General features: G+C 54.9%; 1 protein-coding gene across 8 annotated transcripts in view; it reads right to left on the minus strand.

The window, feature by feature from the left end:
- Positions 1-12,248: 12,248 nt before the first annotated feature.
- Positions 12,249-17,856, minus strand: part of TLE3 (TLE family member 3, transcriptional corepressor) — a 30,506-nt gene continuing 24,898 nt past the window's right edge. For all 8 annotated transcript variants that reach the window (XM_049811979.1, XM_049811978.1, XM_049811976.1 and 5 more), the window contains 6 exons: positions 17,599-17,848; positions 17,167-17,414; positions 16,682-16,829; positions 15,210-15,360; positions 14,657-14,733; positions 12,249-14,395 (listed from right to left, as the gene is read on the minus strand). In XM_049811979.1, coding sequence (XP_049667936.1) covers positions 14,288-14,395; positions 14,657-14,733; positions 15,210-15,360; positions 16,682-16,829; positions 17,167-17,414; positions 17,599-17,848 — 982 coding nt within the window. In that variant the 3' untranslated portion in view covers positions 12,249-14,287. The remainder of the gene's footprint in view (positions 14,396-14,656; positions 14,734-15,209; positions 15,361-16,681; positions 16,830-17,166; positions 17,415-17,598; positions 17,849-17,856) is intronic.

The raw sequence follows: 17,856 nt of genomic DNA on the forward strand, positions 1-17,856 counted from the left end.
CCCTCTCAAAGCATCCTCGGCAGCTGGCCAGAAGCTGGGTATCCCTGATGCTAACCGGGCGCTGGGCAGCCCAGGGACAGTCCAGGGGGACACTCTGCACCCTGGTGTATTGTCTCCAGCCTGCCGTCATCTGAGGTGCAGCCAGTGTGTGTCTCCATTTCCAGCTCTTCCCACAGCTGTTGGGGGGGCCCACGTGGGCTCCCGGGCTGAGCTGCTCCTCCGTCTGCTCCCAAAAGGCAGAGGAGCCAGAAGCCATCCCTGTTCCCTGCAAAACCTCCAGCCTGCCTGTCTGGCCGGAGCAGTCACCAGCAACAGCGTCAGGGGAGAGCTGTGGGTGACTGCTGCACCCTGGGGACACCAACGCCATCGCTCAGCAGCCAGAGGAGCACCTTTGGCACGTACTCCATCAGGCCGATGGAAACTGGCACATATTTATTTTTACAAACAAACTGGGGGGGGGTGGGGGGGGGGGTGTGGCAAGTGAGGAAGGAACCTGTAGAAACAGAAGACGAGCAGAGTCCTGGTGATTCGGGTGCTGGCAGTCGGTGGGCTTGGCGTGAGCTGGACCGGCAGCCAGGACCTGCCGAGATGCCATGCTCTCTGGGCACACGTTTGCCATCCAAATGTGTGCCCAGCCCAAACCAACTAACCTTTTTGATATAACCGTATACTCATGTGGCTATCCATTACAGTCAATTAAGAAGAGCTGTGGCTAGGTATAATTACCGCCAGGCCATAAAGCGAGCTGCGAGCAGGCGGTCTCCCCAGAAGGGGATGGGGGGGTCCCTGGCAGGGACACGGAGGGGCTCACAGCCCTGGCTTCCCACCGCGGAAGATTGCATGAGGGTTCAAAAGCAGTCGATGCTGTCAAACAACAATTGCTTATTGTGTTTGCTGGGTTTGCCTGGATTTATGGTGTCATCGTGGCCCGACGGCATAAGCAAACAGCTGCTGGGGAGTGCAGCGGCTGCCCAGCAGCATAGGGAGAGGTTTGCAGCACCCTGGTAGGGAGCAGAAACCCTGTCTTCGTCCTGCCGGGGGCTGAGCTGGGGCCAGGGGACCTTGGCAGGGTGATGCCACCTCCACGCCGGGAACGATGCTCAGCACCCGTCAGAGCGAAGTACCCACTGGGTCCTGTGCACACCCTCTCCTCCTGCTGTTATTGATGTCCATAAAACTCTGTTGTGGAAACAGCCTCTTTCCGAGCAGGTCCCCCCGCTGCTGCCTGCGGGTTTTCTCCGGGCAGACGGGGGCCGCAGTGCCTGTGCCCGGGATGACTTACACACATTCAGAGCAATTTCCATTTGTCTCTATTACCTGGAAGAAAGGCACAATGATCCTTGAAAAGGGGCCCTTGTTGGGCCACACCACCGCTCCTTCCCGCATTTCCTGCACCTAATGAAGACAAATGAACATTATCTTAACCTGTTCCAGCAATTCCCGGTTCCAACCAGCACTGGGAGAACAGACAGTAACCCTTTGTTTGCTGCACTGCCTGCACTGGTGCATCAGAAGCAAGATGGATGTCCCTGCGAGGGTTTCCAGGGGAGTCCTGGCTCGCTGCTGTTTGTGCCATGAATGGGGCTTTGCTTTATTGCTTATGAGCTGATTTCTCTTGTTCCCGTTGCTGGCTTTGCTGTAAGGCCGGAGCTTCAACTCAGTTCAAGTTCCTGCTGCAAGTGGTGCTTTGCAGCATAGGAGAGCAATTTGGTCCTTGCCAGGAGGAGAGCAGTCAAAGACCACTCCACATAACATCAGGAGAGATGGGAAAGGTACTGAACCCAAACCCGCAAATTGTTTAAAACCAGTGGATTAAAGGAAAAATCAATGCCAGCAGAGAGAAAGCTGAGAAGAAGACCTTTCGGAGCAGGACATCTTAACAACATATTCCTGATCTACAGGAGGAGGATGCAGAAAGGGCAGAGGTGTTCAATAGCTGTTGGTCGGGTGGTTGGAAGGAAGCCAAGGGTTGGGATCGGTGGTTGGTGATGAAAGACTTCCCGGCCCCACAGTCACTCACACGAACGTTAAGCAGTTGCTAAACCCAGGCGTGTGGAAATCGGCAGGTCCGGTTCAGCTGCAGCCAAGGAGCTTTAAAAACAGTTGGCCAAGAGGAATGGTTGGGCCATTAATGTTGATTTTCAATAAGTCTTTGAAGACTGGGGTGGTTCCAGAGGGCTGGGAGAAAGCTAATGTTGTGCCGGTATTTTAAAAGGGCAAACAAGATGACCCAGGTAATTACAGGCCTGTCAGGCTGACATCGATCCCGGGAAAAATAATGGAACAGCTGATACAGGACTCAATTAATAGAGAGTCAGAGGAGGACAGTGCAATTAATGCCAATCAGTGTGGATTTATGGAAAACAGCCCTTGTCAAGCTCTTGTGATACCTCCTTGATGAGATTACAACTTTGGTGAATAATCATAAATGTCGAAGCGATGGGTTTCGTACTGTCCCCAAGTGCTCGTGTGCTGGGAACCCAAATAACGTGAAGGCACAGAGCCCACAGAGGGTGGCCGGGGGTCCCGGGGGTGCTGGCACTGGAGACCACTCAACATGCCCACCAGTGACCTGGAGGAAGAACAGAGGCTGTTGCCTGGGGGGTTACACGGAGGATAAAGGGGGGGGGGGCTTGCTGAGTGAGGCGTGAATGCACCGTGTATGTTTTAACCCAGCCAAAAGCAAAGCCCCTCACGTAGGAATGGGGACCGGCGGGTGGAGGAGGGACCAGCGTGGGTCAAAACACCCCAGAGGAGGTTGTTCTGCTTCAAAAGCACATCTAGGGACATCTAAAACTTGTTGCCTGACCTAGGAGGAAATGTGGTGCTTTCAGGTTATTAAACCTTTAAAAGCTCAGCCAATTTTAAACTTAAAAAATCGAAAAAACCACCGTTTGTAAATGCAGAGGCTAAATTCTATTTTGGAAATGTCAGAAATAAAACATTCTAACATCTTCAAAAGGAAAATCCCTGTTCAGGCTTTTATTTTCAGCCAAAAGCTCTCAGCAAGTTTTGTACCAAACCCCTGGGGTTGCTGATGGCCTTCCCACCCTGGACCCATGGATGCGGCCAGGCTGCTCCTGGCATGCACAGTGCAGGTAGGAATCTTGGAAATGTGGATTTTGGGGGGGGGGGGGGGGGGGCTTCAGGGCTGTGGACGGGCAGGGGCCACCTCACGCCTGGCTCTGTGGCAGGAAGGGCAGAGCCGCTCTGCTGGCCCCCAGCACACATGTCCCTGTGTGTCCCGTCCCCCCCCAAATCAGTCTGTTTGTGGGCGAGTGGTGGCAGATGGGCTCCTATACAACTGTAGATACTCCTTTCCCCTGCTGACCAGCCTGATTAGCAATCAATATGCTGCTGTGCCCAGCTCCCAACACCCATTTCTGGGGAACCTTTTATTTAAAGTATTAGGCAGGTTATAAAAATGTCACTGATGATTTGCTCATGTTTTCTAAACTGTCGTTAAAAATTTATAGTCAGGACAAAATGCAAAAGGGGGAGGGAAAAAAACCCCGCATGTTTTAAACTGAGCCTCTCCATAAATTAAGGAGATTTGCTTTTGAGGGTGGTCCACAGAGCTGCGTGCCAAAATTGTGTGCGTTCAAAGAGTGAGGATCATGAGGTTAAGTGTTAGGAAAGGGGAGGGGAAAAGCAACTTATTTAAGAAAGCGGTGCATAAAGCAGGCAGAGGTCCTTGCATCTGCCAGGGTGTCTGTGCAGTTTCTGGCCAAGGAGCTGCTCAGGGGGTGGGACGCTGGCTAATCCCCGCTGCCCTCCCATTAGCATGCAAAGCTGTGGTCTTGCTTTGAGGAATTTTTGAACTGCTTTTGGGGATTACAGGGATGTCAGCCGGCATCGAGCTGCAGAGGGACACACGGCACAGACCTGAGGAGCAGCACCAGGGCCATTCCTACCCCATCCTCTGCACCGGGATGGGGTCTTGGGGACTCAGCAGGCAGCGCGGCGGGGGGGTGAAGCAAGATCTTTACAGAGAAAATGGTCCCTATTTCTGCTGCAGGAAGCAAGTCAGCTGTAAGGGAGCGTGCTTCCCATTTATAGATGGGGCTCAGACCGCTGATCTCTCTCCAAGGACAGGCTTTCTTGGGTTTGTACAAGCTGGGCAGGCTCAGCTCTTGTGCAGCCTTGGACCAACCCTTGCAGAGAGCAGCAGGGGTGGTTTGATGGTTCAGGAGAGCTTCTGAGCTGTATATTAGCTGGGATGCTTGCTTTGCTGTTCAAAAGGCTCCTCTTCCTTGGAAGGTATTTATCAGAACAGAGATAAATCTCATTAAAGCTGGGCAGGGGGTGTAAGCACTGTGTCTGAGCGCCGGCTGGTTTCAAAGGAGCATTGGTGCTTTCGGGAGAAGCAGTGACCTCCAGCACGGCCGAACCAAAGCTCGCCGGGAACCCCATGGCCAGCGGCACTTTCCTCTGCCATGTTAGATATGTCTCCTCTTCGTTCCTCCAATGTTACTAGGAAAAAAATCTAAAATGGAGCACAAAACCACCCAAGACCCCCAAGTTTGCCCTAAGGGAGAACTGGGGGCTCACCCACTGGGCTGAGGTTATTCTGGGGGGCCGGCTGGGCTGCTTGGGAGCTCCTCGGCTGGGACAGCAGCATGGGGGAGCTTGTGAGGGAGCACACGGCAGGGACTGCCCCAGATGTTGCTTCCACAGCTGTTTTGAGCTCTCGGATACTGCACAGAGCAAAGCAGCTGTGGGTGGGATTGAGTCAGCCCCAAAGAGGGCTTTGATGCCTACGAACCCGCAGCGCTGCCTGGCCCCGCAGCAGCATGTTCCCCCCTCCCTGGGCAGGGTGCCCGCTGTGTGTGCAGAGCCCAGGGCAGCACTGCTGGCCCCCCCAGCCTCATCCCCCCCCCCACCCCAGCCCCCCGTGGCAGCCGTGGGACGGCCACCCGCCACGGCACGAGCCACCCCGGGAGCCAGAGCCGCTGGCCGTCCGGGCTGTGATGCTGCAGTTTGACCTTGCTGGCTCTGATCTTTATCTTTCCTTGAAACTCTTGTGTTTTCAGAAACATACTGACTTTTACAATTTTGCCTCCTACTGAAGAGCAAGCTGAAGGCAGCGGTTGCTTTGCTGTTTGTCCAGCAGCGATCAGGAGGGCACAACAGACGGCCAGCGTGCGGTGCCATGCGGTACCGTGCCATGCCGTGCCGTGCCGTGCCTGCTGGCCTTGCAAGGGCCAGGCAGGGGCTCCCAGACCTGCTCTTGGTGCGTCTGATGAAGCAACATCGCGCTCACACGGTCTCCTCTCCTGCTGACCTCATGAAGAAGATGGACTCTTCCCTGCTTTGAAATTTTCCACTTTTGCATTTATTTCTAATATCCGAACTATTAGAGAAGTGTTACATGTATGAATTTAGCAGCATCGGTGGAAGACTGCCCCAGCCCATCTCCTCCCCCTCCACTGCACTTGGCAGGAGGGTGGAGGGCTTAAAGCTGTTACTACACAAAAATGAGTGGTCAAGCACAGAAGAGAGACCCATTGCACGTGCAGGACCAGCTACCCCGCAGGGAGGGCAGTGCCACTGGGAGCAGCTCTGGCCGGTCCCCCTGTGCCTGTGCCCAGCCCCCTCGGCTCCCCACGGTACTGGAGGCTGAGTGACTCTCCGCCAAGGGCGGCTGGGACAGCAAGGATGTGTCCCCACCACACTAGGATCAGAGTAACAAGCGTTCATAAATACCGCATCTCTCAGCACGTTGTGGGCTCGCTGGCTCCCCCAGATAGGCTGTACTGGGGGATAATATATTTATCTGCAAGTAAGGTATAAGGCCACAAGTCCAAAGCTACAAATCCTCACAAGTGAGTATTAATGGATTATGCCTCTGCAATCCATTGCATGTTCTAGTTATACAACAAAAATTGGGATAATAAAACAGCTCTTAGTGTCAAAATGTAATTAAACTGCTTCAATACGCCTTGAGAACAGCACAGCTGCTTTGTGCCACCATAAAGCATTTTAAAACTGCTGGGCCATTTGCTTGGGTGCCTAAATGAGAGTTCCTGGATTCAGCCGTGGCTCCTGTACCACGGCATCTGTGGGGAGGTGAACCTCTCCTCCAATAAATTAGCCCGCCTGTAAACATGGGTCCCAACATCCCGCTAATGGATGTGCTCCCGCGCGACCGCTGCAGAGAGCAGGGGCCGAGCCCCACTGCCGTGTCCTGCCAGCAGCAAAGCTTTGGTCCCTGCCGTGGGGAAGGTGTTGTGTGTGCTGGAGGGGGATCCCCTCCCACCCCAAAATGTGCCCGGGAGGGCCTGCTGCTGTTTATCCTTCTGCTGCCAGTGCCGGTCAGAAGGTAAATGCCGAGTGAACAAGACCTGTCGATAGACTCTTGTTTAGTACTTCTGGGGGATAAACGAACCATTAATTAACCTCCCAGCAGAAGCTATCAAACCTGCATGCATGAAATACCAATTATCAGTCAGTCACAGCGTTTATTCTCATCAGCCTCGTTAGTGTCCCAGGTGTGTCCAGGGCCCACGGTGCAGCTCCCAGGGGTAGCACGAGGTATTGCCCACGCTGCCACACACCCCGGGGGTCCTGCCGTGTCCCCGTCCCCGATCCCATCATGGTCACTCATGGGACCAGCCCTGCTAAGCAGTCCCACCTCGGAAGGTTCTTGCTCTGCAGACGAGGGCGGTTACTCCAGCAAGCATGGAAGTTGTGCTTGTCTCGCAGGGCAATGCCAGCCGTCACACGCAATGCATGGTTCTGCCCGGAGGGGGCTGCAGGCAAAGGGGTAGGGTGCATCCAGCTCCCCAAAATCCCACTGGTTCCCTGGAGACCTCTCCCTGGCAGGTGCACGCTGACCTTGTGGGTCCCCAAGCTGCCCCACACCAGCCACTGACGCTGCAGGGTCCGGTCCCGCTGCCAAACCTGCTCGAGGGGTCTGTATTTGTTTTAAATCTCAAACTCTGTAACACACGACCTCCCTCCCCAGTGCCCAAGCCACCGTGTGCGGGATGCCCAGGCTGAGCCACCTGGTGCTCCTGCATCCTGCTGAAACTGGCGCATCCCTGCCCCACTGCCTGGGAAAATAGGGCTTTTCCTCATGGCACGGCCCATCCAGGGTTCAGGAATGACAGGATAATTATACCGGGCTGGGGGGGGCACCTTCCTCAGACAGCCCTGGGGGGGGGGGGGGGCAGCCACATCCCAGGGGCTGCAGAGGAGCGTGTATGTGTGTATGTGTGTGCACACATGCACGTGCGCCTGTGCACGCAGTTACCTTTATCATCTCACCCATCTTCTCCCCAGGGGTGCTGGGGTTTTTGACTTTTATGTGTAACAATAAAAACTTTCATTGTAGCAAAACATTGGCTGGTCAAAATTAGACTAGTTAATTCCAGAGAATTGTTTCATCTCAGCTCAACAGTAATAATGAATCTTTTTTACAAGATGAATTGGTGAACAGCCAACTTCCTCCAGGGCAATTCCTGTGTAGTGTTGATCCCGCTGGAATTTACCTTGGAAAAAAAAAAAAAAAAAAAGAAAAGAAAAGAAAAAAGAAAAGGTTTAAAACTATCAAATGCTACTATTCATAACAACATGTTATTTAGCTCAGTCATTTACTGACAGTGTACAGATGGAGCCAAGTCTTTTACAAAAAACGCTCACACAACACTTTTCTCCTAAGCCAGCCACAGCCTAAAAGAAATATTAGGTGCACACAAGCACGTTATTATCCTCGCAGAAGCCAAGAAGCACGATGGGTGCTTGCAGAATGCAGAGCTGCCTTTAAAAATTAATATGATCTTGGCCTCTAACTCAGAAATAAAAAAGGGTTCGTTCCCACTCGAACGCCGTGTTTTCAGTGGGCTCAATGCTCCCATGTCTCCCTGTGGAGCCATGCCTCTTGGCCACAGCTTGAGATCCCCAGATTTGCAGGATTGGTCCCTGGGGGCACAGGGCTGGGCCCATCCAAGTGGCCAAACGCTTGGAAGGTATTTATCAGAAAAGAGATAAATCTCATTAAAGAGGGGGGTCGGTGGTGCAGCAATGCTTTAATGAGATTCTGGGGACTTTTCATGCTTTAATAAGACTTTTCATGCATTTTAGGGCCAGGGGAGCATGCAGCTGCCACCTCACCCAGGGTGTTTGCAACAGAGGTGGTGGCACATCACCTGGCACCGTGTCTCCTTTCGTTTCCCCCAGGTTGCTTTTGCAGGGGACACACCTGGTACCTGCAGGCACTTGCAGCAAACGGCTGTGACTGAGGCTGGCAGCTCGCCTCTGCCGGCCCTGCGCCGTGCTGCTGACAGGTCGGCAGGTCCGGAGGTGGTTTGGGGAGGCTGCAAATGGGGCAGCTGGGTGATCACAGAGCTTCCATTTGGGAGCTGGCACCAGCACCTCGCCGGCACCCATGCACCCTCGGCAGGGCCGGGAGAGAGCATCGCATCTCGCCCCAGCCTGCTGTCTGCATCCCACCCATGGGAAACACTGGCTGGGGAAGGCCAGAGTGCCCCACGTGAATAATATCCCTTTCCTAGAGCAGCAGAGACCCCCGAAGCTATGGTGAGTCTCCCGGCTGAAGCTGACCCTTCAGGTGCTGCGTAAGCACCAGCACGGAGAAGTCCAGCTGGTTGCAGCAGGGTTTAGCTGTATCGGGGGCTTTGCAAACATCCCAGGTCAGTGTTGAGATGTCACCATTAGAACACGGGCTGGGTTTGGGCTGTCCCCAGGCTGGGGCCGTGACACTTTCTCATGCCGCTGTCCCCTAGCCCCGCAGCTGCCGTGCCAGGAGCAGCCTCTTCCCCAGCAGCAAAGGCGAGGGCGGCTGCGAGCACCGTGCACAGGCACTGAACAGTGGGCATGGGCATGGGCAGAGCAGGGCCAGACGCCTTTCCCAGGGCTCCAGGTACCCGTGTCACCTGCAGAAGGGACAGGCTGGCAGCCACAAGCCGCCCAGTGTGGCGAGCGGCGGCTGGCAGGGGCGAGCCCCCTCCGGGAGTGGCTCTCGGCAATCCCTCGTGCCGTGGGCGGTGTGTGTCAACCAGTGCTAATGATTTTTTCAGCGGCCAAAAGCTCTGCAGGTTGTTTTTTTTTTTTTGCTGTTGTGGTGTTTTGTTTTTTTGTGTTGGGTTTGTTTTTTGGGTTTTGGTTGTTGTTTTTTTTTTTTAAAGAGGGATTAAGCCAAATTAGTTTTTATCTGTTTCTGCAGTTTTCCGCTGGGATTCAGTGAAGCACCAGTGCCTGAGAACAGAAAAACGATAAACATCTAAACGCAGACACTCTGAGTACTGTTTTATCTCTGCCATTTGAAGTGATGACACCCTTCAACCAGATAAACAAAGCAACGAGGAGGGGCATGTTGTTAGATGGAGTGTGTAACGAACAGAATACTCCCTGCCACATTACAGACAATGGTAATGCACAATCATTCATTATAACTCAATTACAGTAATTAAAACTGGTGGGATGCAGAGGCAGAACAGACGAAGGGAGTAGTGCCAACAGAATTTACACTCCGTGTCATCAGCTAGCGATAACAACAGCTGATGGTGTCCCAGAGCCTCCTCCTGCCATCTGTTCGGAGAGCCGGCGACGAGGGATGGCATTAGGTGCCGCAGCAACCGAGCGGGTGGTGGATGGAAAGGGGGTAGGAAAGAGCTCTCGGCCCTCCCCGGCACGGCACCCGGCCCAGTGGGTGCCATGGGTGCCGTGCTGCAGGGAGGTGCTGCCCCGTGCACCCCGAAGGGTGAGCCACCCCTCCGAACTGCGCACAGAGCCTGGGAAAACGAAGGGGGAAGAGTCACCCCGTTATCCCAGCTCCCTGCGGTGCAAATGGCACGGCCGCCTGGCTGGGCAGCCCAGCCTGCAGAAGTCTGCTTCGCTCCTGGGGTGGGCACGGCATGGCACAGCGTGGCACGGCACAGCACGGCACGGCACGGCTCTGCTATGACTGTCGTTTAGGGATGAGACACAGAGCGTGGGAAAAGCTGCTTGGCCTGGTCAGCTCCTCGGGGCAGGCATTCCCGGGGGGTCACCATCCCAATTCTCTGCCTGCTTGGGGCAGGGGACACTCGTGCACCCCACCGACTGCGCAGGAGCCCTGAGGTGGCTCTGCCAAAGCCCTCGGTACAGGGGGCGAGTTGGGGCAACCGGCACGGCGGCAGCCGGAGCAGCCACCCTGCACCTTGATCAGTTCAGTTAGTTATTTCATGGCAAGCTCACAACCTCTGCCTCAGCGCCAGGACCTACGCGCTGTAATTTGATAATTGTTGGTTACTCAAAGTGCAGTTTGGACTGACTGCCGCCTCGGAGAGCTGGGCTGGGAAGGGGGAGCAGTGCCCAGCCCAGGCGGCTGCTGGAGCGGTGACCTGCGTGCCAAACCACCCACCCTCGCGGTGCAACCTTCGCCCTCACCTGCAAGGGCTCCAGGAATGGCACCACTGCTGAAAACCAGCCAGGAGCAACGTCAGGGTGCACCCAAAAGGGTAAGGGCTATAGGGTGCACCCAAAAGGGTAACAGCTCAGTTCTGATGCCCAGCAGCTACCAGGATCAAACATCTCGCACGCTTCCATGGGAGCCCTTCCTTGCAGGAGTGCGATGCTCATGGAAGGAAATCACTAATGAAAAGTGGGTAATACAAGCCAAAAGGCACCTTTGCCTGGTGTGCTGAGCCATGGCCCACCGGCCGCATGGCGCAGCCTCAGGATGGGCGAGCACCGGCGCGGGTGAATCCTGGTGCCCCCCTGCAACGCCCACCCCATTTGCCAGCTGAAGCGTGAGGTCTCTGCCTTCACGCACTGCTGTGTCACAGCAGCATCGGCCAAGGCTGAACTAAAAGCACGTTAAAAAAAAAAAGCCTTTATGAATATATAATAAAAAAAAATTAGCGTATGGGGCTCGGAATACTTTAATTACAAAGTCTGGGCATTCGGCGCCTGGCTGATAGCATAAATGGGAATCAGAGAGACTGCGCACGGCTCTAACACCTCCTCCATCAGCACTTTCGGAAAGGTTGTAGTCAAACCAAATTAATTGCAAAGGGCAACAGTTTGCTGGGAACTGTTGAAAGCAGAAGCCACAGCAGATCAGGTGCCCAAAGGGGCAGTGCCGGGGGCTGCCGGAGGGGATGCCAAGCCCTGCCGAACCCTTCCGCTCCCCTGCACCGGGCTCTCCAAAATCTTACAACAAAGGATTTCTTGCAATTTTTATCTTTTAATGGTCCCCTGTGTAAGCCCCTCATTCCATCCAGCTTAAAATCAGATTTAAATGCACTCATAACCATTTACCGCTGTACATTATCGGGAAACCAAGCAGTTAGAGTGCTGCTCCTGCTTTTTATTTCTCCCTCGCAGCAGGCTCTGTCATGTTCAATACATCACAGGGAAGCCCCCGTAGGACGGTACATATGTCCTAGTTCAACGAAAGTGCTTTGTCTCTGTCAGGGGCGCTCGGGCTGAGAGCGCAGGAATGCGGGTGCTCACGTCCCGTGGTTTCGGAGCCACCCGACCCCATCCCTGAGCCATGGTGAGTATTCCTCCTGCAGCCACGGGCACCCCGAGGGCTGGCACCCCGCTTTGGCATCCCCCTGAGGTGCAGGGCCCCCTGCTCCCAGCCCTTTCTCTGCATCCCTAAGTCCTCCCTGCAGGCTTGCAGCAGTAGAAACAAAGCAGCTGGGTGACGCCGTCGGAAGGAAAAAAGAACCGATGGGGTCCCAGGTGCTGGTGGGCTCGCTTGCCCCGAGGGTGATGGGGGGACATCCAAGCAGAAGGAGCACATCCCTCGGCAGCATGTCCTGGACAGGAGGGCACGGCCAGCCCCCCACAACCAAGGGAACAGGGAGAAGCCGAGGGCTGGGGACTGCAGTCAGCTGCTCCCATCAGTCCTGCGCTTGGTTCTTCCTCCAGCTGACCTCTGCCGTCATCCCCATGGGTGAAGGGGTCCCTGGGCGAGGGGCGTCCTGTGCCCTCCGGCCCCGCCGCACAGGAACAACGGGCCCTCTCTCGCTTTGCTTGCTTTTATTAACAACTCAGTGCAGGTTTTCAGAGATCAAATGGTTTATAGACACTTTGCTTTCATTTGAGCTTCATTACATTTGCTTTTTATTCTTTTTTTTTTCTTTTTTTTCTCCCTTTTTTACAAAAAACAGTCGTAGTTATTAACAGCTGTACATATTCTGCTACATACTTTGGTGTAAAGTTGAGAAGTCTGACTCACTAACCCTCCGCCAGCTCCGGTACATGCAGTTCCTCTAATTTTCTTTTTGCGGGGGGGGGGAGGAAAACAAAGCACCGACTTGCAAACCAGTGACCATGCGGGACATGATCTGGGGGTGACCTTACTGCTGGAGGAGTTTGCCATGGGGACAGTTCAAAGCCCCCCAGCCCTTTCCAAGGCATCCCCCCATCAACGCAAAGAGGGGGGATGCTCCAAGCGCCCAGGGCTGGGGGCGCAGGGGGACAGGCAGAGCTGCCCCTGCGCAGATCTGCGCCAGCCCCAGGGACGAGCCCCGAAACACACACAGGGCATCGCTAACGCCCCAGCAGGCGCCAGCGTGGGTCCATTGGCACCGGGGGCATTTTCAGAGTAATTTTTCTGAGCCAAACTGCCCTCAGAACCACTCTTCCTAAATGCAGTTTTAAAGAGCTTGCTTTTTCCTTCGCTGGATAATTGGTGCACAAGATCGATCCCATCTCCTCCCTGGCCAAGGCAGCAAGCCGTGAGCACTAACGAGCCGCACAGAGCAGACAGCATTTGCCTGGGACATCCCCCTTAATTTTTCTTTTGAACAGAAAAGGGCAAAAATCTCAAAAACCTCTTATTTCAATGGGAAAAAAAAAATTATCATTTCCCATGAGATCTCCTTCCAACCCCAACTCATCTCTCCCCGCTCCAGAGCAGCTGCTCAGAGGGATGCGATGCTGACCGTGCGCCCCAGAACAGCCGGGTACCGACCACCTCTGCTTCATCCTCCTCTCCCCCATCTGTAAACCAGGCAGTTCTCACCTGAACCCTAAGCATTATTATTTTTGACCAGATTAAAATCAAAAATTAAAAAATAATCCATAAAAATGTAGTATAAAAATTCTCTTCCATATGCTACAATACAGGGTGAGCGCTTCTGCTACACAAATACTTTTATTTCCCATTATGTCTTTTTTTTTTCTTTTTTTTTTTTTTTTTTCCCCTTTAGTACAAAATGCTGAAACGCAGGCCTGTGCGGGGAGGGGGTTTGCTTCATCGGAACCTATATACCAGAAGACACAAGACCATATATAGCCCACAGGACCCTACCAAAGCCAGCCCCTTCCCCCCACCACACACAAACCCTACTTGTTAGTAAACTTTGCTTTTAAAAAAACTGTATTTTAAAGGTTATCAATTCTAATTCTTTACTTTCATTTGAATACAAAACACATAAGTTGCTATTATCTTTCGTGGCTCCCTGAGCTGAATTTACTATGCTTTCTTTGAAATCACTCCTCATTGCTTCTGTCCGAAGACCAAGAAGGGCTTGCGCAGACGATCCCGCAGCGTGGGCTTCCCCTTTTCTTCAAACATACGAGCACAAAAAAATCCATATATAAAAAAAGGTGATTGTGTTGCTGATGTCCCGTCAGTAGCTGAGGATCTGACCGAGTCCCCTGCGGTCCCAGCAGCGTCCCACCATCACTAACACACCGAACAATGCACGGGTACGACAGTAGGAACAACTTTCACCAGTGGACATCTTTGCTCAGCCTGGTTACGCGCTGCACGGCAAAGTCACGTCCCAATGGACGCTTCAGGGGAGGGTAAGGAAAAAAAAAAATTGCCACCACCAAAACCATCAGTGGAATACAATTACAGCAGACGAAAAATACACAACTAGTGTACCGGGAGGGGTCCCCCACCCTTCCAATGCTATTTACTAGTCCATTATTTACATTTTTCACAAGTCTTATGCAGGATGCACAAAAAAAAAAAGTCACAATAAAAAATAAGTCCTTTATAGTGCCACCAAAGCGCAGACGGAAAGAACCAGAAAACCAAAAAAAAAAAAAAATCAAAATAAAACCCAAAACCCTAAAACCAAACAAAAATTTGTTTAGGGCTTCAATGTGTGCCATATTTGCAGACCTCCAAATAAATCCGTGTGTATTGTACGCCGGGCCCTCGAGGCAGAGCCCCGCCAGAGCGTGCCGGTCCGTAGCCGAGCCCCAGGGGCCGCCCCACAGCAGACCCCCCGAGCCCCCAGCTACTCCCCGCCGGCCGCCCGAGTCCTGCCACCACCAGTGCTGGGAGTTGCCAGCCCTGCTATAAAATCCGTGGTTAGTAGATGACCTCGTAGACTGTGGCCTTCTTGTCACCAGAGCCCGTGACGATGTACTTGTCATCCGCTGAAATGTCACAACTTAAGACGGATGAGGATTCCTTGGACTGGAAAGTGGAGGGGGGAGAGGGAGGAAGAGAGAAGAATTAAAACCATCAGTTTGGTTTCCCCGATGAGGCTACCACAGCCATGTTTCACCAAGCAGCATCCACATTGGTGGCATCACCACATCCCACACGCTGGGTACCGAATCCAGCCACGTCAAAATGATTTCCCCCTCCCCAGAGCTGGCGGCCCCCTGGCTGATGCCAAGAGGGGGCTCCAGACGCTGCCCACCTCCATGCCCTGCCCAAGAAGCAGCCTCCTACCTGGAAGATGCTCGCTCCGTAGGGCGTCCTCCAGGCATTGAGCAGGTTGTCTTTTCCAGTACTCACAAACCATTTACCTGCACCCGGGAAACGCAGTGTCAGTAGCCGAAAGCTGCCGCTGGCGACTCCCTGCCCCGTGGCCGGCAGCACTGAAGCCACCAGACGGACCCTGCAACCGGCCTCTCCCTGGCCCTGGAGGCTTCTGGCTGTTTACCCTCAGAAATTGGAGATTTTGGAGAAATTGGAAAATCTGGAGATTTCCCAGAGATGGGTATCCCAGCCTCTCTCCTGGTGGGACAAGTCCCACCACTGCCCCACACTCGAACAGGGCCAGGCACCGGGTCACCTCCTGCAACGTGGCAATTTGCAACCACAACTAGGATTGTTTTACAGGGATAAACCCCAACGGCACCATCCGTGGGACGGATCCTGCCAGAAGCCTCCCCGCTCAGCCCCCCGCCACCGCGCCATGCATCGTCCCTTCCTGCCGCCGTCCTCGTGTGCATCCCCAGCTGTCACCGGAGGAGCCGAGTTTAGGGCCGGCGCCGCTTACCGCAGTAGGCAAACTTGAGGGAGAGGACGCAGCTCTCGTGGAGGTGCAGCTGGTACTTGTCGGGTTTCGTGTGGTGCAGCACTTCCACGTTGCTGCTCTCCATTCCCACCGCGAGCCACTCGCCCGTCGGGCAGTATCCCAGCGAGAAGATCTGTGGAGGGGGACGGAGGGGTGCTCAGGGAGGGGGATTTGCACCCACCAGCTCTGCCTGCAGCCCCCTGCCTGAGCAGGCACCAGCCACCTCGGTGTCCCCAGCAATTCCTCATCGCAGAGAGATGCCGATCGCCTGGGCACGAGCCGAGCTGGGGGTGATCCCCTTGGTGATTTTAGTAACGTGATGGCTTTGCCCACAGCACCGGCAGCAAGGCCAGCAATTCAGAAGAGATACAGCCCGACAGGCAGGGAAGGACGCAGCCTGGTCCTCTTAAATCACCGAGTGTCCCCAGCCACTGAAATGTGGGCACGGCAAAGCTGAGAGCCAGCGGATGTGTCTGCCCCTACAGCATAACCCCAGCTCTTGCTGGATGAGACACAGCCTCTTCCAGGGCCAGCACTTCTGTCTTTGGACAGAAAGTACCTTCCTGGCATCCTCCAGAAGTGGAAAACTCAGCGTGGAAGGCAGCGAGACTAAATAAGCTTTAAGCCACAGCTATTCATGGGCTGCTAACTGTGGCGGCATGGCTTCTGGATGCCCAGGTCCACCATGGTGAGCGTTAATGCAGTGGGATGTCGTATCCGCCAGTGCCGTGGGGTCAGCAGCTGGGACGCCCTCTTGGCATCAGCCTGGGGGGCTGCCTTTCCGGACCCTGATCACGCAAGTCTAGTTTCACCGGCCATATGACATTGGTGGAGGTTGCTGGCCAGCCCTGAGGAGGTGCAGCAGGGTCTGGAGAGGCACATCCATGTACTTGGAGCAGCTACACGAGACCTGCAAATGCCAGGATGGCTCCAGTCCCATGGAGACTGCTGCACTTGCCGAGAGGACACAAGGTCCCAACTTTGCCCCTCTGGACAAGGGAGGGCCCCTGGCTCTGGGAGGGTCTGCAGGAGGAGGCAGATGCCTGAGCCCTGCAGCCATCCCACCTGTGGGGCACCCACAGCCAGCCTGTAACACCCGTGGGCATTCCTAGGCGAGCACCACTTTCTTAATGGCAGCCTAGTCTTGCAGCAGATGAAAAAACGATGAAAGAGGAGCTGAAACAAGAGCCAGGGAGCCCCACAGCTCCTACCGTCTTGAACACTCTTGGGTTACGCCTAAAGCAGTGGGCACAGCCACACACAGAACTAACAGGGGCCTGTGCAGGCTATTTTCCCAGCAGGAAAAGCCCCCTCTAACACCTACACAGGAGCCAGTGCTGAGCAGGCTGCCCCAATTTCTGTGAAGGGATAAACCCCTGCATGGGGTCTCCACGAGGAGCTGCGTGAGGCCAAGACGTTCCCTGCTCCTGGGGCTGAGGGCACCCCATTCTTACCTGGGAGGTAAAGTCGTGCTGCTGGAGCTGCCTCCCTTCCCGCAGGTCCCAGGAGCGCACTGTGTTGTCCAGACCCCCTGTCCACAACTTTGTACCGTCATGCGAGATATCTATGCAGCTGGCACCATCTGTGTGGCCTTGGAATTGCCTTCAAACAACAAAAAATAATGCAAATCTTTAAGGGGAACGCTAGCAAAAAGCACGTAGGTTGCTTCAAGGGAGCTGGTGCTCAGGCTACATTTACGAGGCTTCCCTGCACCAAGCACACCTGGAAATCCATCCAGGGAGCATCCTTTGCCAAGGCGCACCAGCCTGGCCGAACCGGCTGGGCTCACTTAGGGCCACAGTATCGCCAGATAGCGCTCGTCACCATCCCCAAGGTCCTCACGCCAAGACACGGCCAGAAAGACCCCGATTACAGAGAAGAGCAACCCTCGGTGCTCCCAGCCCTCCTGCCGCGGTCAAGGGTGCCGAAGCCGGCTCACCTGACGAGCGTCTGGTTGTGCAGGTCCCAGACGGCGATGTTGCCGTCGCTGCAGCAGGAGAAGCAGACTTTGGCGTCGGGGCTGATGGCCAGGGCGTAGCAGGCGGGGGCAGAGGAGGTCAGCTCGGCCTTGATGCGGGGCGTGGGGGAAGCCAGGTCCCAGATGGTAAGCGTGCTCGCCTCCCCTCCCACGATCAGCGTGCGGCCATCAGGGAGGAGTTTGCAGGAGCGGATGTAGTTATCTCTGTTCTGGAGGGGAAAGAGACGTTAGCAGGAGGACAGAGAACGATTCCCCGCATTAGAAGTGGGGGAAAGCAGGGGGGACGCGCACTTGGGGACCAGCAGCGATCCACTGTGGCCTGCTGGCTTGCGCATGCATCAGGGATGCTCCAGCTCCCACACAAGGCAGCAGCACTGCCCCAAGTCCCCTTACCAGGCAGTCCAGCTGGGAGATGGGGCTCTTGCTGCCCGGCTGGCTGATATCCCAGATCTTCACACACCCCTTGCCCCCAGTGTAGACGTGCCTGGTGGGGTTGCTGATGGTGACGGCACACACCACCTCCCCGTGGCTCAGCGTGTTGATCTGCCGGGCGTGCCGTGGGATGCCGGGACCCGCCAGGGCATCGTGGGGAAAGGGGACCGGCTGCATCTGCCCGTCGGCGCTCACGTGGAAGGAGTAGGCTCTGCCGGG

The sequence above is a fragment of the Accipiter gentilis genome, chromosome 10, assembly GCF_929443795.1.
Source record: "Accipiter gentilis chromosome 10, bAccGen1.1, whole genome shotgun sequence".
NCBI lineage: Eukaryota > Metazoa > Chordata > Aves > Accipitriformes > Accipitridae > Astur > Astur gentilis.